The sequence below is a fragment of the Nansenia antarctica genome (genome assembly GCF_963989245.1).
Source record: "Nansenia antarctica genome assembly, chromosome: 5".
Lineage (NCBI taxonomy): Eukaryota > Metazoa > Chordata > Actinopteri > Argentiniformes > Microstomatidae > Nansenia > Nansenia antarctica.
In genome coordinates this window covers 34,445,705-34,472,099 of record NC_137690.1, presented here as the reverse complement: position 1 = coordinate 34,472,099, position 26,395 = coordinate 34,445,705, and the positions used below count along the sequence as shown (strand labels likewise).

Below are 26,395 nucleotides of genomic sequence, written 5' to 3'. Positions count from 1 at the left end.
AAAAGTAATCTAGTTACTTTACTGATTACTTGATGTTAAAAGTAACTAAGTTAGATTACTAGTTACTTTTTTAGTTACTATTGGCAGCTGCCTAGGCACCCGACCCCCCCCCCCCCCGCAACATAAAAATGAAAACTGGTTTTGCCAAAACTCACTTTATTTTAACAGTAACTTAAATTACATAATTAAACTTTAAACAATAACTTAAAACAACAAAATAAAGAGTCTTTCTTTGCCTCACCCAACATAAATACTTGTTTTTAAACAATAAAATAAATATAATCTTTATTTAACAGTAACTAGCAAGGAGTGGTTTCACAAAACCTAAAACCTACCCTGACCATTCAGATATGATCCTAATATAATCCTAATCCTAAACTGGGTGAGTCTGAGTTTATCAATGATCAACATTTATGTTCTTGTCATCCTTTGCTGACACAAACTCAAAATAATCCTTATATTTCCAGCTATTTAACGCATATCTCTGTTCTTGCTCCATTGTGTAGGCTACGCTTCTGTTTACACTGTGCAATCAGCGTGGTGATACACGTGAGCGATTCTGCTGCAATCTCGCGATAGTCGAGAGCCGTTTTTTGCGGGCATGGCCTTCCATAGTAACCTCGTGTTGAAAACGTGAGCACTGACGTCACTCCCCAAGACGCGAGAAAAGCGAACAAATGTTTGTTTACTATCGAACATTACAAAGAAATACTGCATTTAGCCTAAGTTATGAGGTAGTAACGCAATAGTAACGCACAGTCACTTGAATAAGTAACTTTAATCCGATTACTGATTTGGAAATAGTATCGCGTTAGAATACTCGTTACAGGAAAAGTATTCAGATTAGAGTAACTTTTTTTGTTACCGACATCACTGTTGGCAAGCACATGGTCAGGGGTGCACATAACTTTTTGGGGCCAGTGCTCAGAGGAGCACCTAGGGATGCTGCTTGGTGCTCCCCGAGCTCGCGAGTCACGACCCGTCCCACAGGATGGATAAAAAAGGGATACATGGATAACTTATATTAGCAAAACGACATTTATTCATAAATAAAGATGAACAAACAAATGATTGTGTGCTAAACAAAAGAAACAAATGCAAAATCAAATGACTGCTCTTTAAGCATGAAAGTCTGTCAGACTCCTTTAAACACAATGAAATCAACTGACATCTCTTTAAGCACTAACTTAATGTCTGTTCATTAAACACAATGAAATCAACTGACATCTCTTTAAGCACTGCTCTGTTCTGTAAACACTGAAATCAACTTTTCAACAAAAAGTTACAGCCTAAGCATTTATTTATGCTACAAGCTTAATCATCATCATCACTGCTCTCTTGACTGCTGTTAATACTGTCCTCAATTTCAACCATGGTAGAAGATGTTGTAGGCTATCACTTTAAATAGCTCATTATTTTGATTGTGCAACAAAGTCATTTTTTTTTTTTTTTCTAATAGAATTCCCAACCATATTCCCTGGGTCAGGGGTCGAGGTGCGATAATGAAGCTGTAAAACAAACGTCTGAACGTTTGAAAGCTTCAGAGAAAAGAAATGTGTCCCTTGGTGTTGTTTTTCCTTTTAGCGACGAGTCGTTCGGGACTGAATTTTCACGTGTCGGCGAGATAACCGTGCGATACGCGATACGCGATACGCGGAATGAAAGTACGAGTTACGATACTTTCCGAATGTTTTCGTGAGGGGAGTCGCCGTGGTCGTCGTCGGTCGACTGTTGTGATGGATTACTCGTCGGGCCTTCGGCTGAGGGGACGGCAAATAGTTACTTAGTGGGGCTTGCAGTGATGCAGCAGTCAGCAGTCAGCAGTTGGATTTTGAGGAAGTAAATTCCTCTCCCAGCGCTTCCAGCTGTTGGTGCGCAAGAGCGCGTTCATGCCGCTGATCTGCCGCGCAGCATGCATTTTGGCGACGCATGCGCACTGGCGCACCAGTTATGTGCACCCCTGCACATGGTTCATTGTTGCAAACAAACATTGATGTGCTTGCTAGCTAGCTAGCGCTTGGAATGTGTTGCTAACGGTAACGGCCAATAGCGCTATAGCGCTAATACTTCCTGATATCCGCGAGTGGGGGACGCAAGTTAAAACGGTCTCAGCGTAGGAACGTTGGATTTACTCAGGAAGTGGTAGAAGTTTGACTGGCGATCAATGCAAATGTGTGATCTTTGCTACTTTAATAGATGATGCATTTGCCAAGTGATCAGTATTTAGCCTGTATGGTATACAGTATATCTCAAAAGTGAGTACTGTAGTGCCGAGAGACGGGAGTCGGAGGCGGCGTATCAAATGTCACAGCTAAACGTTTATTAACAAACATAAACAAGCTGCGACCACATGCTTCAAGCAGTAACTATAACACTCATGTAACAACTTGAGTACCTCGCACTAAACCCCCCGTGCGGAAACAATACTACCCAACCCATAGTTCTGGGGGTGAATTATGTTAGCCCCCCCAGAATTCACCCATAGTCAAAATCCCTGTGTCGGGGAGGGACGACGATCCGACCCCGGCGGGTGCGGGACACAGGGGCATCCGGGGCAGGGGCAGGGGCAGGGCCAGCCGGGGCCGGAGCAGGGGAAACCGGGACAGGGGCAGCCGGCGCAGCTGAAGGCACCGTGACCGGGGGCGGGGGGTGGGGCATGGGGGGGGCGGCCACGGCGTGGGGGCTGAGCCAGTTCCAAAGGCCGGGAAACGTCCACGTGAGCGGACTTGATCCTATCAATGGAGACCGTCTCGTGTCTACCACCAACGTCCACCACCAGGGTCTTGTCCCCGTGTTGCAGGACCTTGAACGGGCCATCGTAAGGGGGGCGCAGGGGGCCGCGGTGGGCGTCGTGGCGAATGAAAACAAAGTCCGACGAGCGCAGCTCGGTGGGGACCCGGAAAGCAGGGGTACCGTGCTGTGAAGTGGGGACGGGTGCGAACACCTCAGCGGCCTCCAGCAGGGAGGAGCGCTGCCTGGCTGCAGACCAGGGGACAGTGGCATCCGGGATGAAATCCCCGGGGACTCGTAGGGTTTGGCCGTATACGAGTTCGGCAGACGAGGACTGCAAGTCCTCTTTGGGGGCACATCTGAGGCCAAGCATGACCCACGGAAGTTTGTCCACCCAGTTGCCGTCTGTCAAACTCGCGCGTAGGGCCGCCTTCATTGAGCGGTGGAACCGCTCGCACAAACCGTTAGCCTGGGGGTGATAGGCAGTAGTGCGGTGCAGCTTTACCCCCAAACCACTAGCTACAGCGTTCCACAGTTCCGAGGTAAACTGCGAGCCACGGTCAGAGGACAGGTCAGACGGTGTCCCAAAGCGCGCGACCCACGTGCCGATGAACGCATGGGCCACGTCGGAAGACGCCGTCGAGGAGAGGGGAACGGCTTCGGGCCAGCGGGTCGTCCTGTCCACCATGGTGAAAAGGTAGGTGAAGCCGTGAGAGGCGGGCAGTGGTCCCACAAGGTCGACGTTGACGTGGTCGAACCTCCTCTCAGGAACAGTGAAGGGCTCAAAAGGGGCTCTGGTATGGCGGTGTACTTTGGCGCGTTGACAGGCCACGCACGTGTCGACCCAGCCCCTTACCGCCTTCTTGAGTCCCTGCCATACGAACTTCTCAGAAACCAATTTCACGGATGGTTTCCTGCCGGGGTGGGAGAGGTTGTGTACAGCCTCAAAAACGGGCCGGCGCCAGTTCACAGGGACTAGCGGCCGCGGTTGGCCCGTAGAGAAGTCGCACAGCAGTTTTGCGCCTGAGTCACCGACTGCGACATCCTCCAAGCGTAGTCCTGTGTCTGCGTTCTTGAGGGTCTGGACCCCGTGATCGGAGGCCTGGTCCGCACTCATGCGGAGGTAGTCGAGACCCAGTTGAACGGCTCCGACGACCGCTCTGGAGAGACAGTCCGCGACCACGTTGGACTTGCCAGCGATGTGTTGGATGTCTGTGGTGTACTCAGATATGTACGAGAGCTGGCGTTGCTGGCGGGCAGACCAAGGCTCGGCCACCTTGGACATGGAGAACGTGAGGGGTTTGTGATCCACGAACGCCGTGAACTCACGGCCTTCCAGCAGGAACCGGAAGTGGCGGACTGCCAAAAAGAGGCCAAGGAGCTCCCTGTCGAACGCGCTGTATTTGCGCTCTCTGGGCGTCAACTGATGGCTGAAAAAGGCGATCGGCTGCCAGGCGCCTGCGACCCATTGTTCGTGCACCGCGCCGACGGCGTAGTCCGACGCATCGGTGGTGATGGCAATAGGGGCCTTGGTTGACGGGTGGGCCAACATGGCGGCCTGCCTTAGGGCGGTCTTGGTGGCAATGAAGGCGGCTTCCCTCTCGGCCGTCCAGTCGATGGCCTGGTTGGGGGATTTGTCCCTCATAGCCTCGTACAGCAGGCGCATGGTGTGGGCTGCACGGTGGATGAACCGGTGATAAAAAGTCACCATTCCGAGAAACTCTCGGAGTGCTCGAGCCGTGTGTGGGCGGGGGAAGGCGGAAACGGCCTCCACCTTCGATGGGAGGGGGGCGGCCCCATCTTTGTTGATGAGATGCCCAAGGAATTGGATGGAGGGTAACCCGAACAGACACTTCGCCGGGTTGATGATCAGGCCATGTTGGCTGAGCCTCGTGAAGAGGTCTCGGAGATGTGCCAGGTGCTCTTCCTCCGAGGAGCTGGCAACGAGGATGTCGTCCAAATAGACGAATAGGAATGGCATGTCTCTGAGCGTCGAATCCATTAGCCGCTGAAAGGACTGGGCTGCATTCTTAAGTCCAAACGGCATGCGTAGGAATTCGAATAGCCCGAACGGCGTGATCACCGCCGTTTTGGGAATGTCTGAAGGGTGCACGGGGACTTGGTGGTAGCCACGCACTAGGTCCACCTTTGAGAAAACCAGCTTACCCGCCAGATGCGCAGAGAAGTCCTGAATGTGGGGGACTGGGTAGCGGTCGGGTGTCGTAGCGTCGTTGAGGCGGCGGTAGTCGCCACACGGTCGCCATCCGCCGTCTGGTTTCGGCACGATGTGTAGCGGTGAGGCCCATGGGCTGTCTGAGCGGCGGATGATACCAAGGCGCTCCATGTTGGCGAACTCAGACTTAGCGACTGCTAGCCTGTCGGGGTTGAGCCGCCGGGCCCTAGCGTAGATGGGGGCGCCCTTGGTCTCTATGTGGTGCTCCACCCCATGTTTGGTAGTGGTGGCGGAAAATGTGGGCTGTGTCAAGCTGGGGAACTCGCTGAGCAGGTGCTGATAGCTGTCACCCTCTGAGAGTGAGCTGGAGAGCCCGCCGTATGTCGCCTCACCGCGGACACATGCAAGTGAGGAGAATGTCAGTGCGTCCACCAGGCGGTTGTTCTTGACGTCCACGAGCAGTCCGTGAGCGCATAGGAAATCCGCACCGAGGAGGGGGAAAGAGATGTCGGCCGTGACGAAGTCCCATGTAAACCGCTGACCCCCGAAACATAGGTCTACAGCTTTCGTGCCATAGGTGCGGATGGGGGTGTCGTTAGCGGACTTTAAATGTGGGCCATGACCTCCCCTGGCGGTGTCATCCACTGTCGCAGGCAGGACGCTCCTCTGAGCACCGGTGTCATAGAGGAACTTGCACCCGGAGAGAGTGTCTCTGATGAATAGTAGCTGGTTTGTTGTGCCCACACTCATAGCCACTACAGAGCGCAGGCTTTGCCGTTTCCCGCCGAGCTGTTGTTGCAAGGGGAGCGGCACCTCTTCGCTTTCGCGCCAAAGCGTGAGTGAAAATAGCACATGCCTGGGCTAGTACGGCTATCGGTGGGGGACTGGGTAGCGGTCGGGTGTCGTAGCGTCGTTGAGGCGGCGGTAGTCGCCACACGGTCGCCATCCGCCGTCTGGTTTCGGCACGATGTGTAGCGGTGAGGCCCATAGCACATGCCTGGGCTAGTACGGCTATCGGTGGGGGACTGGGTAGCGGTCGGGTGTCGTAGCGTCGTTGAGGCGGCGGTAGTCGCCACACGGTCGCCATCCGCCGTCTGGTTTCGGCACGATGCGTAGCGGTGAGGCCCTGTCTGAGCGGCGGATGATACCAAGGCGCTCCATGTTGGCGAACTCAGACTTAGCGACTGCTAGCCTGCTAGCCCGGGAGCGGCACCTCTTCGCTTTCGCGCCAAAGCGTGAGTGAAAATAGCACATGCCTGGGCTAGTACGGCTATCGGTGGTAGGTGGGCCCTTGTTAGCTAGCCTGTCTCTGCCAGGGGGAGTGTAATTGTGTGTCGGGGCTAGCACTTCAGGGGTAAAACGTTGGGTAGCTAGGAAGAAGCGGTCAGCCTCTTCTGCTAACTCACGGGGTTCAGTGATAGTCGTATTAGCGAGCGCTGTCTGAACATGTGCAGGCATGTGCCGAAGAAACAGTTCCATAAATAGAAAATGAGGTTCCTCCGTACCTAGTAGGTTCAGCATCATGTCCATGTGCTGGGAAGGCTTGCTGTCTCCCAGCCCCTGAATTGCGAACAGATGTCGGGCTCGTTCTGACCGTGATAGTTCGAAGGTCTTGAGGAGGAGAGCCTTAAACGCTGTATATTTATTCAGGGCAGGGGGAGCTGTAATGAAGGCCACCGTTCTGGCTGCAGTGGAGCTCCCCAGCGCCGAGACGACATGGTAGTAGCGTGTGGCGTCATCTGTAATCCCACGGAGGGCGAACTGCGCCTCCGTCTGTGCGAACCATGCTGCCGCGGACGTCTCCCAAAACTCCGGCAATCTGAGAATAACGGCGTTATTTGCCATGTTCGGTTCAGTCTCGGATACTTCAACGGGACTGACGTCGGGGTCAGGGGTGCACATAACTTTTTGGGGCCAGTGCTCAGAGGAGCACCTAGGGATGCTGCTTGGTGCTCCCCGAGCTCGCGAGTCACGACCCGTCCCACAGGATGGATAAAAAAGGGATACATGGATAACTTATATTAGCAAAACGACATTTATTCATAAATAAAGATGAACGAACAAATGATTGTGTGCAAAACAAAAGAAACAAACGCAAAATCAAATGACTGCTCTTTAAGCATGAAAGTCTGTCAGACTCCTTTAAACACAATGAAATCAACTGACATCTCTTTAAGCACTAACTGAATGTCTGTTCTTTAAACACAATGAAATCAACTGACATCTCTTTAAGCACTGCTCTGTTCTGTAAACACTGAAATCAACTTTTCAACAAAAAGTTACAGCCTAAGCATTTATTTATGCTACAAGCTTAATCATCATCATCACTGCTCTCTTGACTGCTGTAAGTTATCACTGTCCTCAATTTCAACCATGGTAGAGGATGTTGTAGGCTATCACTTTAAATAGCTCATTATTTTGATTGTGCAACAAAGTCTTATTTTTTTTCTCTAATAGAATTCCCAACCATATTCCCTGGGTCAGGGGTCTAGGTGTGATAATGAAGCTGTAAAATAAACGTCTGAACGTTTGAAAGCTTCAGAGAAAAGAAACGTGAAGTTCCTAGGTGTTGTTTTTCCTTTTAGCGACGAGTCGTTCGGGACTGAATTGTCACGTGTCGGCGTGATAACCGTGCGATACGCGATACGCGGAATGAAAGTACAAGTTACGATACTTTCCGAATGTTTTCGTGAGGGGAGTCGCCGTGGTCGTTGTGATGGCGTTACGGCGCTTGCAGTGATGCAGCAGTCAGCAGTCAGCAGGTGGATTTTGAGGAAGTAAATTCCTCTCCCAGCGCTCCCAGCTGTTGGTGCGCAAGAGCGCGTTCATGCCGCTGATCTTCCGCGCAGCATGCATTTTGGCGACGCATGCGCACTGGCGCACCAGTTATGTGCACCCCTGGTCGGGGTCACCAGTGTAGTGCCGAGAGACGGGAGTCGGAGGCGGCGTATCAAATGTCACAGCAAACGTTTATTAACAAACATAAACAAGCTGCGACCACATGCTTCAAGCAGTAACTATAACACTCATGTAACAACTTGAGTACCTCGCACTAAACCCCCCGTGCGGAAACAATACTACCCAACCCATAGTTCCGGGGGTGAATTATGTTAACCCACCACAGTACACCCTTTAGATTTTTGCAAATATTCTGTCATATCCTTTCAGGGGATAACACTATCTTAATGAAACTTTGATATAACTTAAAGTAGTCAGTGTGCTGCTTGAATAACAGTATAGAGTTATTGTCCTTTGAAAATTACTCAGTACACAGCTGTTAATGTCTAAACAGCTGGCAACAAAAGTGAGTACACCCCATAGTGAACATGTCTAAATTGTGCCCAAAGTGTCAATATTTTGTGTGACCACCATTGTTATCTAGCACTGCTTTAACCCTCCTGGGCATGGAATTCACCAGAGCTGCACAGGTTGCTTCTGGAATCTTCTTCCACTCCTCCATGACGACATCACGGAGCCCACGGATGTTGGACACCTTGCACTCCTCCACCTTCCTCTTGAGGATGCCCCACATGTGCTCAATTGGGTTTAGGTCTGGAGACATACTTGGCCAGTCCATCACCTTAACCTTCAGCTTCTTCAGCAAGGCCGTTGTCATCTTGGAGGTGTGTTTAGGGTCATTATCATGTTGGAAAACTGCCCTACGGCCCAGTTTCCGAAGAGAGGGGATCATGCTCTGCTGCAGGATGTCACAGTATATATTGGAATTCATGTGTCCCTCAATGAAATGCAGCTCCCCAGTGCCGGCAGCACTCATGCAGCCCCAGACCATGATGCTGCCACCACCATGCTTGACTGTAGGCAAAACACATTTGTCTTGGTACTCCTCACCAGGGTGCCGCCACACACGCCGGACACCATCTGACCCAAACAGGTTTATTTTGGTCTCATCAGACCACAGGACATGGTTCCAGTAACTCATGTTCTTGGATTCATTGTCTTCACCAAACTGTTTGCGGGCTTTCTTATGCATCGGTTTCAGAAGAGGCTTCTGTCTGGGGCGACGGCCATACAAACCGATTTGATGCAGTGTGCGGCGTATGGTCTGGGCACTGACAGGCTGACATCCCACTTCTGCAAGCTCTGCAGCAATGCTGGAAGCACTCGCACGTCTATTTTTGGAAACCAACCTCTGGATATGACGCTGAGCACGTGGACTCAACTTCTTTGGTCGACCCTGGCGAGGCCTGTTCCGAGTGGAACCTGTCCTGGAAAACCGCTGTATGATCTTAGCCACTGTGCTGCAACTCATTTTCAGGGTGTTGGCAATCTTCTTATAGCCAAGGCCATCTTTGTGAAGCGCAATAATCATTTTTTTCAGCCGCTCAGAGAGTTCCTTGCAATGCCATGAGGTGCCATGTTGTCCAGCATTCAGAGAGAATTGTGCCCAAAACACCAAATTTAACAGCCCTGCTTATCATTTACACCTGAATCCTTGTAACACTAACGAGTCACATGACACCAGGGCGGGAAAACAACATCATTGGGCACAATTAGGACATGTTCACTATGGGGTGTACTCACTTTTGTTGCCAGCTGTTTAGACATTAACAGCTGTGTACTGAGTCATTTTCAAATCTATACTGTTATTCAAGCAGCACACTGACTACTTTAAGTTATATCAAAGTTTCAGTAGGATAATGTTATCCCCTGAAAGGATATAACAGAATATTTGCAAAAATCTAAAGGGTGTACTCACTTTTGAGATATACTGTATATATAGTATGTGTATATATATTTATATGAAGATGTTATAGCTAGCTAGCTAGGATTTATTATCAAACTAATGAACAGCAAGCTAGATCCAAAACTAGGGCCGGTGGAGGAGGGCAAGTGTCACATTGGACAGACTACCAAAACAGAAAAATAAAGTATCTTAACTTCAGCAAGTGATAGATGTCAGAAATACATTATCTGGAGATTCAATAAGGTAGTTGTATATGTCAGGTGAGGGTTATATGACATCTCAGGCCGTCGGGTCGTTTAGCCACATAGATGGAGGCAGACTGAAAGGACACACATCAACCTCTATTTCATGATTTTTAAAATATATAACAATGTAGATCATTGATCGGAAACTATTTTTGACAGACTTGGTCCTCCATACAAGACTGCCAAATTAAACAAATGCCAACATTTTGTTTCCATTAGAGCCTTTTACTAAATACACCACTCTTGCTGTAATACAGGTACAGTTGATAGATGTTATAAATACATGAAACATAAGTTCTAATGACAAATAATGGCCAATACAAAAAATTATGTTTTTTTAAGGGGGAGGGGAGGTGGGTGTATTTCCAAGAAGGCAGAGGCATCATGTGACCTTCAACTGTCAACTCCCCTCTCATGACACTACACAACCCTGTTCACCACATCTTACAGGATTTTTCAGCTCTTTCTCTAAGTATTTTTTTTGAACTAAATGCAGAAATGATACTGTACAGTACAACAGATGTAATATAACAGGGTTACTTATGCTCCCTCAGTTGTAGAACCACATTAAGAACAGAGCTCACAGAATGCGACCCGTTTAAATAAGTAAAGAACTGTGAGGTAACATATCCATTACATGGCACCTGCTGTGTCCAGGTCTGTGTGTGTGTGTGTGTGTGTGTGTGTGTGTGTGTGTGTGTGTGTGTGTGTGTGTTCATTGACTATTCACACCGCATTCAGGCAGTGACTGCTGCGTCACTGATGCTGAGGGGAAAGGGTGGGGGTGGGAGCCCACACTGAGCAGCAGCAGCAGTGGATGAGTGAAAAGCTCTGTGAGAGAAACGTCCCTGCAGTAGAAGGAAGGAAGAAGCTGACTAAAGACAAACAATGTTACCAGCCTGGAGCCACTCCATTCAGACCCTCCTGCTTCTCCTCTCCTGGAGAGGCATCAATACAAGTAAATAGCCCTCTGGATGTGATATGTATCAGCATTGTACAGCCGGTTCTCTGTATATGCTGGTTTGATGTGACCTTGTAGCCACAGGAAACATCATGGCAGTTTGCTGTATCAATCCAGGGACATGTTGTACTATACCTTTATTAGGCATATACAATAACTGTATTGGTGTGCGGTACATTCAATATGCTTTTGATCCTACGTTGATCAGGACACATGCACAGTGGATATGTTGTTAGTTGTCTGTACTGTAACCCCTAACATGCGATTTTCCATTCGCTGGCCACTTGAGGTAGCGCATAGGAGATGACTGAAGTTGGTTAATGCACCTGTGCTTCACCAGTGTACTACATGTGCTGCTGTACCCTAGAGCATTTGTAACTTCAGTGTTGTGTGTATGTCATACGTCATGTTCAGGGAATAGAGTGTATAGGATTGAGTTTCAATTAAAATTAGGAATCATTTGCTGTTTTATTTAAATATTATTTTGTTCAGGAAATGAATGCTGTTTTATTTGAATGTTCTGTAGTTCAGGAAATTAATGATACTGCAGTCCCCAATGTCTAAACATGTGATATTATGATCTGAATGTGCTTTTAACATATGCATTCATGTGTGTCTGTTTATACTCATGCTGGTATATGTTTTACACCTACAGTAAAACCAAATGAGTCATTGTATATTAATTTCTCTCCTAGCTGAAACAATTCCCACTCTGACCACGATAGTTCAGGTCAAACCTGTCATCAAGAATGTGGTCCTCAAAGGTAATTACAGTCTTGTTTTAGTTTGGGTTGCATGATGAACTTTCAGCTATTAACTATTTATTATTTGAATTTAGAGGGAAAAAAACTGTGTACATCGGTTCCACATGATTGAAATGTGTTTCAAAGAGCTTTTTTTCAGTGTACCTCCTTGGTCTAATTAATAACGTCTGTCATCAAATATTTGAAATGTAACTAAATGTTACCACCCATGATGGCAGTTTTGCAGGGATATTTGTAAAGATTAGATCGCGCTGTCTTTTGTGGCAATATTTTAATTATTAGGTTCATTCAGATTATGATGTACTAATGATCAGTTGTCTCATGTTAGGCTGTTTGTCCATGTTTTTGCAATCCCATTAATTCCTCAATAATTCTTAAAACAGGTGACAATCACGTTGAAAAGATGCAACTCTTGAAACCCATCGATTTAGAGCTAGACTGTACCTGGAAAGGAAACGAAAAGAAATTACCAAACATAACTGGCTTTTGGAGAAAAGACGAGAGTGAAATACCTAATTCCCGAGTTACTCTGAAATTGGAGAATGAACAATATAATTTCAAACGTGTGTAAGTATGTATCCATTATTCCATCAGTTTTACACAGTTATCGGTCTGTCGGCCATCACATGTACATACAAAATTACGGCCATTCAGAGATTTCTGGAATATATCTATCTATAGTCTTCGTTTGCCAGCAGCTATGTTTTATTTTGTGTAAATACTGGATGTGTTGTGGACTGGAAATCTTACTCTTACGCAATGTTGCAGATGAAAGGCTATGCCTGCTTTGGCTCACGGCAGTTGTTCCGTTAAAAGCTATCAGGTAGGGTTGCCAGGTCTGGCTAAAATGTCCAGCCCAATGGCCACTCAAACCCGCCCATAAGGCCAGGAACTAGCCAATCAAAAATGTTTCGCATCGAGAGAGGAGTTGCCACATTTCTCCATGTGTCTCATCATGATAATATAAATACAACTGTTTGATTTACTTTGTTCACTGCATTTGTCCCTTTGTTATTTGTATACATCACACATCAGAAAACAGTATTGAAATGGTGTTATGCCATGTTAAAATAATCTCTTTTTCAACGGAAGTATACAAATCATAAAGCCTTAACATGTTGCTGTTTATTTCATTAAAATTATTCAGAGACCTGAAGTCAGATAGAATGACAAGATCACGAGGGACAAGTTTGTAGCCAGTTCTGTTAGTTTGTTGTGTTTACTGAATACACAGCTGGAGGTCTAAAAGCCTAATGTTAATACAGTCTAATCTACACACAAACACACAACTGTTTGCACAATCCTGGCCAAAGTATAGACTATAAATGAAATAAAGACAATACGTTTGTTTTATATGCTTATTATATATTTCCACAAATGTGTAATTGTAAACCACATATACTGTAAACATTTACATTGATTACAGTATATCTACTCTTACAGGTTCAGCATCAATGGAAGTAACCTTGGGAATTACATGTGTGTCTTTAATGGTGGTACAGACAAGGAAGCAAAAATAGACTTTCATTTGGCAGGTATGTGTTGTCACATTGTAAATGTTCACAGCGGTGTCCTCTATACTCTAAGACCAGCCCTGTCATTTTACACTCCTCTTGATTTCATTATTAGAAGACACAGAAACAAAGAAATAACCTCTGGACAAGAAGGTGCTTGGATTGTGTGTTGTTGAGTATGTCCCATATTGTGATCATGATGCTGGTTCACTGACTGTTCTACTAGCTCCACAGATAGGTGACCTGAGAGACAAGCCCATCGTTAGCTATGTGGGTGACTCTGTTGTGATTGGTTGTAAAATCGAGCCAGCCCCAACCACCTGGCTTTGGTACAGAGCCAACAGCACTGAGCAGGTGGGTAACTCCATCTGTTACAACTGCTTGTGAAAGGAGGATGAGTTACTTGTCATTTGCTGTATTGTATCCTTGGATGTTTCTAATTTTTCATTAAATGGAATATCAACAGTACTGACATAGAGGAATATCTATACTGACATAGAGGAATATCTATACTGACATAGAGGAATATCTACACTGTCATAGAGGAATATCTATACTGTCATAGAGGAATATCTACACTGTCATAGAGGAATATCTACACTGACATAGAGGAATATCTATACTGACATAGAGGAATATCTACACTGTCATAGAGGAATATCTACACTGTCATAGAGGAATATCTACACTGTCATAGAGGAATATCTACACTGTCATAGAGGAATATCTATACTGACATAGAGGAATATCTACACTGTCATAGAGGAATATCTATACTGACATAGAGGAATATCTACACTGTCATAGAGGAATATCTACACTGTCATAGAGGAATATCTACACTGTCATAGAGGAATATCTACACTGTCATAGAGGAATATCTACACTGTCATAGAGGAATATCTACACTGTCATAGAGGAATATCTACACTGTCATAGAGGAATATCTATACTGTCATAGAGGAATATCTATACTGTCATAGAGGAATATCTACACTGTCATAGAGGAATATCTACACTGTCATAGAGGAATATCTACACTGTCATAGAGGAATATCTACACTGTCATAGAGGAATATCTACACTGCCATAGAGGAATATCTATACTGACATAGAGGAATATCTATACTGTCATAGAGGAATATCTATACTGACATAGAGGAATATCTACACTGTCATAGAGGAATATCTATACTGACATAGAGGAATATCTATACTGTCATAGAGGAATATCTATGCTGACATAGAGGAATATCTATACTGTCATAGAGGAATATCTACACTGTCATAGAGGAATATCTATACTGTCATAGAGGAATCATACATGACATGGAATCATACAGGAATCATACATGACATAGAGGAATATCTATACTGACATAGAGGAATATCTACACTGTCATAGAGGAATATCTACACTGTCATAGAGGAATATCTATACTGACATAGAGGAATATCTATACTGTCATAGAGGAATATCTACACTGTCGTAGAGGAATATCTATACTGTCATAGAGGAATATCTATACTGACATAGAGGAATATCTATACTGACATAGAGGAATATCTACACTGTCATAGAGGAATATCTATACTGTCATAGAGGAATATCTACACTGTCATAGAGGAATATCTACACTGTCATAGAGGAATATCTATACTGACATAGAGGAATATCTACACTGTCATAGAGGAATATCTATACTGTCATATAGGAATATCTACACTGTCATAGAGGAATATCTATACTTTCATAGAGGAATATCTACACTGTCATAGAGGAATATCTACACTGTCATAGAGGAATATCTACACTGTCATAGAGGAATATCTATACTGTCATAGAGGAATATCTATACTGTCATAGAGGAATATCTACACTGTCATAGAGGAATATCTACACTGTCATAGAGGAATATCTACACTGTCATAGAGGAATATCTACACTGACATAGAGGAATATCTATACTGACATAGAGGAATATCTATACTGTCATAGAGGAATATCTATACTGACATAGAGGAATATCTACACTGTCATAGAGGAATATCTACACTGTCATAGAGGAATATCTACACTGTCATAGAGGAATATCTACACTGTCATAGAGGAATATCTATACTGACATAGAGGAATATCTACACTGACATAGAGGAATATCTATACTGACATAGAGGAATATCTACACTGTCATAGAGGAATATCTATACTGACATTTTGTTTGTTTCAGGAACCTATCAACACCACTTCTGACGCCCATCGTTACCAGATCCACAACGAGGGTGAGAAGACCAAACTGACGGTGCTGAACTTGACCGAGGGGGACTCTGGCAGGTACTTCTGCAGTGCTGTCTATGACATCACAACCAGTGAGGGACATGTGGAGATTCTCGTCATCTCCTTCCTGGAGCCTCTGAAGCCCTTCATAGCCATCGTGGGAGAGGTCATCATTCTGGTCGTCCTCATTCTTCTCTATGAGAGACGGAACACACAGAAGCACACTCACTCAGCCACAGGTAAAAAAAAAAAGAATGAACTGAACTGAATTCTACCTTTCAACACAAGCAGGTCACATGCTGTGATACAGAAGGATGTTCCATGTACAGTGCTATGTTGTTACGGTTTACCGGTTTATCTTGTACACACTAAACATGTGAAATCAAATATTTCATTATTTTCAGAAAATGGGATGCAACCAGATCAAACCAATAAACTGTGAGTGTTCATGAATGTACTTGTGCTTGCACATTGACATTAACATGTACAGTGGCTATCGAAAGTCAACACACTATTTGCAAGTCTCCTCAGGATAGCATTCCTGAGCAGATTTGTTCCTCTCCATTTGCTCAATTTATAATGACAACCTAGTCTACACAATGTGTAATTGTTTCCTATGCAAATCAGAGACCTTATAAAAACAAAGATATGAACTAAATAAACTATTATCCTTGCATTAAGATGGACTCAATTCAACTTACTGAGTGATTTGTTGATGACATTTTAAGAGTGTCATAGCATACCATACAAGGGTGTGAAGACTCTCTAAAAACTTGTTTTCACTTTGTCATTATGGAGTATTTTGTGTGGATTGATGCTAAACATTTTTTATTTAATCAATTTTAAATTGAGTCTATAACACAACAAAATGTGGAAAAATGTAAGGGTTGTGTTGACATTTGATAGCCACTGTATATTAGTAAAAGAAGCATTTGACCAACTTCTTATTTCTTGTAGGACACAGGAAGAAGGAAATGGGATGGAGGAACATACCACAACTAGACAACGGAAGGTTTAACAGATACACAACTAGACAACGGAAGGTTTAACAGATACACAACTAGACAACGGAAGGTTTAACAGATACACAACTAGACAACGGAAGGTTTAACAGATACACAACTAGACAACGGAAGGTTTAACAGATACACAACTAGACAACGGAAGGTTTAACAGATACACAACTCAGTGTAAAACAGAAGGTTGAAAATGGTTGAGCTAAGTTTTGTTTTCTGAGTGTGCTTGAATACACATTTTTATTTCCATAAATGATGGTAGACCAAAGGCAAAAATCTCAGAAGACATTTCCTTACCAAATAGGGAAACTGTTGCAGCAATGCATTTCTATGGAAATTAAGATAACCTCTGTACCAAGAAGGGAGTGACTTCCTACCAAAGCCACAGAATGACACATCAGGATATCAGTGTCTATCAGTCTCTTTTTGGATCAATAATTATGTCCAATAACACATTTTGTCGGCGTTATTTAACGGGGAATTTGTTGTCAAATGCATATCTGTACATGTCTGTCACGATTGTGTTAATGCAACCTATGAGGATGTTTCATCACAACAGCAATATGTTGACATACTGTAGCTAGTGTGTTGTCTGCCTGATAAGACAAACACGACATGTCTGTGGTCTAACTGAAATGCCGTAGTTCATTCACCTTAGTCTATTTACAAGCTGAACTTATACTGCACTAAACCTAAACACATTAAATGCTAGTTTATGTGTGCACTGCCTTATTCTTTGACAACCAATTACATTCTATGCTAAACTGATATTGATGTTCATCCCTTGAAAATCCCATAGCAGACCCTGGTTATTTTATAGATTTCACATGCCTAGTGCTTCACTGAAAGTGTACTAGAAAGTGGTGTGCCTAGAATATCAATCATATCAATGCTGTTTCACTTTACTGTAATGCACATTTCCTATTGTACACTGATGGGAAATTAAAATGCAAATAATATAATCTTTACCAGATGTATGTCTCATCTCTCATATAGATTGAGTGGCTTTTCCTATTGACTTGCGCCACCTACTGGCAAAGACCATTTAGAATGTAAATTTGACATTGTCATTTGTTGATATCCTAAGTTGAGGTGGATACTGGGTAGAGCAGCAATGTTGTGGATGAGAAAGGATCAAATGAATAAACACAAATATATAAATACCACAAATATTACCTACAAATTGTTTGATTGAGCTATACATTAATGTCAAAAAACCTCATACACCAAGGGCCATTGGATAATTTAGCATAACTCCATTTATTTCAGAATGAAAGTATTCTACCACATTAGACAAGAAATGACTGTACAGTATACATTTACAGTGTGTTAATTCTTTGACCGAAATTAACATTTGTCACTGTTTACTCCGGATGTGAACACTTGATTGAATCTCTGTCATCCACGTACTCCCCCCCTGTGCAAGTGGACGCTTCACTTTGGTCCTACGGCCTGTTCATCAGGAACTGGACCAGAAGCTTCAGGACACTGTCGTTCAGCCCGACCACAGCGCCGTCCTCCACCCCCTCGTACAGACGCATGCTCTCCGTCCCCCAGCAGAGGTTCTTCCTATGGTTCCCCAGGTCCGTCTGGAAGTTCAGGGCCAGTGTGTTCAGCTGGTAACAGAAAAAGGAGAAGTACTGACCATCGCTGATCACAGCCTGGGACACGAACGGCCTGGTCACATCCTCACCGCTCCAAAAACCTACGGATGAGAGAGAGACGAACAGACAGACAGACAGACAGACAGACAGACAGACAGACAGACAGAGAGAGAGAGAGAGAGAGAGAGAGAGAGAGAGAGAGAGATTCAAGTTTCCAATTGTGCAGCAAATGGTGGTTAGACTAAAGCCATATTTGCACAGGACTAGTATTATCTGGGGACCTCATGTGATTTAGAAATTACCCCTCCACGTCTGTGTTTTGTGCAGCGCATTCGCACGGGATAAGCAAAGTCTGTATTTTACTCGAATTTACTGACATTATCTCCTGGATATGATGTCAAAGCTCTGTGTAACATACAATGGGGGAAATAAGTATTGAACACATCAATATTTTGTCCAGTAGATGTATTTCCAATGAGCCTATTCAAGTGAAATTTGCACCAGACTTTGGTATTCACTCAAACAATCCAGACAAAAAAATCTAAACATTAAAGTCCATATGTAAATCAAGTTATGTGTAATAAAGTGGAATGAAACAGGAAAAAAGTATTGAACACACCAAGAAAAAGCAGTACACCACAGCAAGGAAAGGCAAGGAACTAGCTGAAAACCATAACTAATTAGAAGGCAACTCTACCTCCAATCTGTGCTAATTAATGTCAGCTGGGTTAGAATATATTGATGGGCTATAAAAGCAACCAGATTGTTGCAAAACATGGAATGGAATTGGCTACAGACGTATTTCACAACTTCTGAATCTTCCAGTAAGCACCATTGGGGACATTATCCGTAAGTGGAAGCAACATCACTCCACCATCACTGGCCACGCACAGGAGCTCCTCGCAAGATTTCTGATCAGGGAGTCAGAAGGATACTTAGAAGAGTAGCCAAAGAGTAGCCCTCTTTACAATGCTAAGCTGCTATTTACACACAACGACCACTAGTTGGCCGCTTGTAAATTAGCCTGCTTCCTACACAGAAAAACTGCAAAACAGCTTTATATTAGCTTATCCTGATGTGATGTTGAAAATGTAAGGATACTGGGTGGTAGAACGCACATATCTAGGAAAAGTCATGAAAGGAGGGTCCTGAAATTTGATCCAGTGCAAAGATACAACATTTTCTTTTACTCACAGGGGTCAAATGACCCCTCATGTCTGATCAAGTGACGAATAGCACCCAGTCGCAATGAACTCTTCTCACCTTACGTACCATACATGGCCTGTGCTCACCTTGATACATGGCCTCACCTTGATACATGGCCTGTGCTCACCTTGATACATGGCCTGTGCTCCCGTCCAGCAGAAGAGACTGGCGATGCCGTTGGCTCTCAGGTGGACCTCAATCTGGTCGGCCAGGTTGCGTTTCTCCATCTTGTCTCTGCGGAACCTGTCAGGAACCAGGTGGAACTGGGTGTGACCGTACCGGCATGGGTCAGGAAGCTTGGCGCCTGGGAAAAGGGAGTGAGATGAGGAACCGGGTCTGAAACATGCACCGATACCAACCCAACACATCTAGTACATCCAATGTAGCCTGGACGCAAGTCCGTTTCGACTTACTAAATCAAGATAGAGAAACATCATCATCAATTCATAACTACTACTCCCTTACCAGTGAAAATGTTGTTCTCATACTGTCTTTTAAACATGGGCAGCAGGTCTGGGGCAAACTTGATCTCTGCGACTTCAGCAGGAACCTCCGTCTCAAGTGGGACAAACTGGAAGAGAGGTAAAGGTCTGACATGTAGTTCAACACAGAGAGGTAAAGGTCTGACATGTAGTTCAACACAGAGAGGTTAACGTCTGACATGTAGTTCAACACAGAGAGGTAAAGGTCTGACATGTAGTTCAACACAGAGAGGTAAACGTCTGACAGAGTGGTAAACGTCTGACATAGTTCAACACAGCCAGTGAAATCTGCAGCTAGCCAAAATCCAGCTTGGCGGTCTTAAGCCACAGCTGTAGGTAAAAGCCATCTCATCAGCTTGTGAGATATCAATGTACATATGCAGTAGAAGGCTACCTGAGGAAGCTGTTGAGGTATCCTTAGCTGGCTGTGTGGTTTATCATCCACCTGGAACCTGATTGGCTCGGTGCGGCCACTCCGATGTCCCCTTGGAATGGTCCTCTGTCCTCTCATCCAGTAAAAGTTGACCTGAGGATTGAGGTCTGAACGGCAGAATGATGCATGAAGATGAGACAATAGACGGCGCTATGGATGCAAAGACTGACCATCCATTAGATCAACATGGACGGGGAGGTCAGCTACTAACATTAGATTCCAACGGCCATCTTTCACACGCAAATCATATGATTGATTGAGAATGTTTATTTTGGTCCCTTATACAATTCACAATATATATTTAAAAATGTGCAGTCACAATGCGTACCAGGACCAAAAAGGTGTAGGCTGAAGCCATGGCTTATTGCGCCTACCCTTGTTACATGCATGTTTTCTTTTCTTTTTTTCTTTCCCCATGAGTGGGGAAAGATCAAAAACAACAACAACAAAATTTCACTTTTTGCATCTTAACAGAAAACTCAAAAGTACCAAACAGAAAAAACTATATTAATGCGCCTACCCTTTTTACATTAGTGGTTTTCCCCTTATAAGTGCATAATCAAGATATAGAAACATTTATAAACAAAATTTTACTTACACATGTTAACAAAAAGTTCAAAAATACCAAACAAAAACGATATCTATACCTCTGTTCTATACTTGTCAATCATCCTACATTTTAGTAATTTTTAAAAATCCTTTTAGTGTACTACACAGTTTCATTTCCTCTTCAAAGGTATTCCATAAGTTAACTCCCTTAACTGTTATACATCTTTGCTTTGCATTTGTTCTAATCTTTGTTTTCATAAACATACATATTCCTCTGAGTTCGTAATTACTCTGTCTAACTTGAAACAGTCTCTGGATACAGTCTGGAAGCATCTTATTTTTTACTTTATACATTACGTGTGCCATTTTGAAGTCCACCAATTCTTTAAATTTGAGATCATAGGTGTTTATGAATAATTAGTTAGTTGGTTCTTGATAGGCAGCTCTGTTTAATTCGTATAGCTCTTTCCTGTAGTAAATACATTGGATTTGTGATTGTTTTGTATGTGTTTCCCCACACTTCCACACAGGAAGTTATGTATGGAACTATTCGAGAATATGACTGTCAATTCTATCATCTTAACGTTCTCTCTTCTACTCAAGCTTGTGTAACTCGTGACATGTTCAGAATGGAACCTAGGCGACATGGTTTACCTAAGCTGGACAGCTGCAGCACCGGGTTGTGTTTAGCGAGAGTGTGTGTGAGTCCAGACACCAGGTTCCTCAGAAAGGGGGCCACATAATGCTCCTGCTCCCTCTGCAAGAAGGGTCGTCGTTTGGTCATGTGCCAGTGCTCTTGTAGAATGGCATGACAGACATGAGACCGGACGTCAGAGAACGCAGCTTCTCCAATGACGACGGATGCATGTTGGCTGACAGGCGGCTGTCCCTCCTCCTCCACGGTCTCCTCAACGATGGAGAACTTCTCAGGTAAGCCAGGTAGATATGCCGTTTTAGTGAAATGTTGGTACCATTTATCAGCATTGAGAGCAAACGTCTGGGGGCATAAGACGTATTTCTTTCGCTGAATTCTGGTGAGAAGCTTCAGTTTGTCCGGCACATCGGAGGCACGCACTATGTCGAGGTGTTGTTGAATCTGATAGGCTTTGGCAGACTTACTTTTGGCGGTGAGGGAGGGCACTATGGGTGGGTATACAGCCTCCCGAACTGCTGCTGTCTCTGTATGAACAACCCGGTGGCTTCTAAAGACAGGTCCATTCTGGCGAAGTAATGACTGCAAGGACAGCCGTGTCCGTGTGCAAGTCGCCATGTTTCGCGTCTGTTTCTGATGACGTCAACGATTTCTTCTTCTGCGCGTAGTTGCTGCGCGTTGCACTCGCGCGCCACCAAGTGGTAGCAAGGAGGGTAAGGAAATCTCAGTCAAACCTGTTCCAAAACCAGAGTCCAAAACAACAAATGACATCTTAAAATCGTACCGGCTACTGTCTGTAGACTGATGTAGCTCGGGTTGCGATTTTGAAATAGGTTATTGAATTGAAAAAATATGTTGATCGTGACGTTCTAACACTTGCATGGCCGTCATTTGTAAACACTACGGAACATTTGTAATCATGAATGCAACAAGGTTGGACACTTCCGGACAGAATTGACAGAACCGTTGACAGCTATGAATTTTCGGCACCTAAGTTCGCGGACACTTGGCCTCAGAACAAGCGCACATTTCAACCTTTTGCGCCCTGCATGGCGAGTAGAGGTAGCTATTCGGGGGATATACGTGATTGTTTTAGTCATTGTGGTTAACAGTAGTTTCATGTTAAAGGCTGAGGGGGAGCGTCGTGGAGCTGTTCCCTCTCACCAAAAAGAGGTTGGGCTTGTGACTGTCTAATGTCCATGCCTGCCATGTCGTTTTGCTTGCGAGACATTCGGACAGTATTACAATCATGAGCAATGTTTCAACTATGTTGTTAACTTGCATGTGGTCAACCTCCATAGAGACACTTCTGCACATCCAAAGGTGACGATGAGGTGCGCCTGGCTGAAGAGGCAAGCAGGAGATATGGCTCTCCAGCCCCGACTATCTTCTCAAAAGTGATCGACAAAAGTATTCCTGCAGACATTATTTATGAAGACGACAAGGTACACAAACCTGACATGTTTTGACATGCGTATTGTTTTTTTACTCCACGTTGCCATGATCAATAGTCAGGAGTCAGGACACCACTTTCCATACAGATACATGCTTACTTGGTCTATGACACCATGTTTTTGTTATTGTGTTTTTCCAGTGTTTAGTCTTCAGAGATGTCAGTCCCCAGGCTCCTGTGCATTTCCTGGTTATTCCAAGGATCCCTATCCCAAGAATTAGTGAGGCCAAAGATGATGATGTTGAGGTATTGCCTTTTCTGCGTGTGTGTGTGCGTGTGCGTGCGTGTGTGTGTGTGTGTGTGTGTGTGTGTGTGTGTGTGTGTGTGTGTATGTGTGTGTGTGTGTATGTGTGTGTGTATACACTTACAGTGGAGGAAATAAGTATTGGAGGAAATAAGCACATCAACAATATTTTAGTTCAACATATTTCCATTGCAGCTATTCACATGAAACTTAGACCAGACATTGGTATTAACTCAATAAAACAGCTGGAAAAAAAAGTGAATGTTGTAACATTCCAATTCATAAAAAAGCTATGTGCAATAAAGTAAAATGACACAGGAGAAACATATTGAACACAGTAACAAAAAGCACTAAACAAGCTTATGCCACTAATGAGTAGGCCTACTCCTACCTGTGCTAATCAAAAACAGCTGGGTTAGTGCATGTTCGTGGGTAAGTACTTCCACTCTTTGAAAAGGGGTTTCCCACCACTGAATGCAAGTAAACAAATAATTTGTCACCAAGCTTTCCTGCAAGAAATATGTCATGATGGGTAGAGGCAAAGAGCTCTCCCAAGACCTTCGCAACAAGATTGTTGAGCGGCGTAGTAATGGCAGTGGTTACAGATGGATTTATCATCTCCTAAATGTTCCTATAAGAACCATTGGGGCCATTATCCGCAAGTGGAAGGAACATCACTCGACCATCAACTTCCACACACAGGAGCTCCTCGCAAAAGTTAAGTCCCGAAAGTTAGTCAGAAGAGTAGCAAAAGAGCCATGGACCACTCAAGCAGAGCTCCAGAAAGACCTGGAAGCAGGGGGTACAGTTGTCACAAAGAAAACAACAGCACTGCACTGCCAGTCTCCATTCGCGATCACCCTGGAAGACTCCATTGCTGAAGAAAAGGCATGTGGAAGCTCATTTGAAGTTTGCTACAGAACATTTGGAGAAGCCTGTAGATTACTGGGAGACTATTCTGGCCAGACAAGACAACAATTGAACTTTTCGGCAGAAAATACAACGCGTTCCAACATATACTGCAAAGGAGACTGGTTCAAGAGGAAGAAAATAAAGGTGTTGGACTGGCCTAGTCAATCGCCAGACTTAAATCCAATAGAATGTTTTTGGAAGGAACTGAAGATCAAGATTCACTTGCGGGCCCCCCGGAATCTTCAACATTTAAAGATTGTCTGTGTTGAAGAATGGGCCAAAATCCCACCTGATCACTGTGAGAGAGATTAGTTATTTTTCGTACAAGAAGCATCTTGAAGCTGTCATTGGAAAAAAAGGCTTCTCCACCCAGTGTTACAGTTAGCGTGTTCAATACTTCTTTCCTGTGTCATCCCCCTTTATTGCACATCACTTTTTTATGGATTGGAGTGTTACAATTTCTTTAGCTAGTCGAAGGAGTAGTGGTTTTATTGAGATAATACCAATGTCTGGTCTAAATGTCATAATGTGAATACTTATTTCCACCCACTGTGTGTGTGTATATATATATATATTTGTTTTTAAGTCTCTCATTTAAAAAAAATCTTTTTAATGTATGTTTTATTGTCACTCTCCTCAAAAATACCATATTCTCCAACCCTGACATCTCTTTCATCTCTATATAGCTCTTAGGGCACCTCTTGGTGGTTGCTAAAAATGTGGCGAAGAAAGAAGCTTTACAGGAAGGTTACAGAGTGGGTAAGTGAGATCATAAGGATAACCCATAGTTAGCCTATAAAATCATAACCAGTTGCTGAACATGTATGGTTATTGATATTTACAACGTATCACTCTCTACCATCTTCTACAGTGATTAACGATGGGAAGCAGGGTGCACAGTCTGTCTACCATCTCCACATCCACGTTCTGGGTGGCAGACAGATGGGCTGGCCCCCAGGCTGAGAGGTCTCCTGTCTGTCTGTCTGACTGATGGTTGTTAATGCTGGTATACCTGTATGTAATGAAGCTCTGGATCTGACTGACCTTTTGAATATTTCCCAAACTATATTTTTATCCCCATTTGATTGACTAATATGTCAATGTTATGTGGTCAAATAATAAAATTGCACTGTTTGTATGCAAATATTGTAAATAAAATTGTTCTATGAACAGTCTAAGCAATACAACTTATAACTAACCAATGTCACTTGTATATTTAATATTTTTTAGAATAAGGTAGCAGTTTGTATCCACAGCAGTTTTGTCTCTTTTGTTGGCTGCTGTCCAGACACTCAGTGTTGAAGGAGCTGAATGTAGGTAAGGGGTGACTGGGTGGTATGAGTAAATGACCTTGGTGCTTAGGAGAGGTTACTCTGTGTCAACTGAGTGCATGGTTGAACTTTCACACCAAACACTCCTCAAGACAACAAATAGGACAACTTCAGGTGACTATATAACGAATTTAGGTCATATTGAACCAGTGACTGTACTTTATGAATGTTACGGCAATGTTTCACTCAGCTGAAATCAAAACACATATGAGTCTGTGAAGCAAAAACCATATGTTGAAGCTCAAAGTCTCCGCTTTCTTCATACTTATGAAGGAGTTATCTTGCTTTATCAATTTGTGTTATATCCCTCACAATATATAAAACAGATAAGGATTGACTACTCAGTGTTGATGTTGAAATAGAGTGGAAAAACACAAGTCCCAGTTCAAAAAGATAATATATTGATTGTTGAACTGATCCTTTCATAAAATCTAATCCCAAATACTATTTCAATAATAAGTCAAGTTTGTTTCAAGCTGCCACTGCCGTTTCCTCTGGATAAGATTTGTCTGTCAACACTGGCAAAGCTCCCAACTCTGTATGTAGACTGTTAACACTTCAACTCTGTATGTAGACTGTTAACACTTCTGTATGTAGACTGTTAACACTTCTGTATGTAGACTGTTAACACTTCTGTATGTAGCCTGTTAACACTTCTGTATGTAGACTGTTAACACTTCTGTATGTAGACTGTTAACACTTCTGTATGTAGACTGTTAACACTTCAACTCTGTATGTAGACTGTTAACACTTCAACTCTGTATGTAGACTGTTAACACTTCAACTCTGTATGTAGACTGTTAACACTTCAACTCTGTATGTAGACTGTTAACACTTCAACTCTGTATGTAGACTGTTAACACTTCAACTCTGTATGTAGACTGTTAACACTTCACTTCTGTATGTAGACTGTTAACACTTCTGTATGTAGACTGTTAACACTTCTGTATGTAGACTGTTAACACTTCTGTATGTAGACTGTTAACACTTCTATATGTAGACTGTTAACACTTCTATATGTAGACTGTTAACACTTCTGTATGTAGACTGTTAACACTTCTATATGTAGACTGTTAACACTTCTGTATGTAGACTGTTAACACTTCTATATGTAGACTGTTAACACTTCTGTATGTAGACTGT

General features: G+C 43.8%; 3 protein-coding genes across 3 annotated transcripts; 2 read left to right on the top strand and 1 right to left on the bottom strand.

Annotated features, from left to right (window-relative positions):
* Positions 1-11,563: 11,563 nt before the first annotated feature.
* emb (embigin) lies at positions 11,564-15,638 on the top strand (the record flags this gene model as incomplete). The annotated part of the gene is made up of 4 exons (XM_080531577.1): positions 11,564-11,578; positions 13,005-13,113; positions 13,319-13,446; positions 15,324-15,638. 4 exons carry the CDS (start codon positions 11,564-11,566, stop codon positions 15,636-15,638), a joined length of 567 nt encoding a protein of 188 aa, XP_080387703.1.
* A 2,036-nt stretch (positions 15,639-17,674) lies between these two features.
* mrps30 (mitochondrial ribosomal protein S30) lies at positions 17,675-21,931 on the bottom strand. The gene is made up of 5 exons (XM_080532669.1): positions 21,315-21,931; positions 20,073-20,218; positions 19,662-19,767; positions 19,324-19,500; positions 17,675-18,091 (listed from the first exon to the last, which is right to left on the bottom strand). Exons 1-5 carry the CDS (start codon positions 21,928-21,930, stop codon positions 17,832-17,834), a joined length of 1,305 nt encoding a protein of 434 aa, XP_080388795.1. The 5' UTR covers position 21,931; the 3' UTR covers positions 17,675-17,831.
* A 311-nt stretch (positions 21,932-22,242) lies between these two features.
* hint2 (histidine triad nucleotide binding protein 2) lies at positions 22,243-25,095 on the top strand. The gene is made up of 5 exons (XM_080532395.1): positions 22,243-22,374; positions 22,614-22,757; positions 22,907-23,011; positions 24,608-24,680; positions 24,793-25,095. Exons 1-5 carry the CDS (start codon positions 22,288-22,290, stop codon positions 24,882-24,884), a joined length of 501 nt encoding a protein of 166 aa, XP_080388521.1. The 5' UTR covers positions 22,243-22,287; the 3' UTR covers positions 24,885-25,095.
* The last annotated feature ends 1,300 nt before the right edge of the window (positions 25,096-26,395 follow it).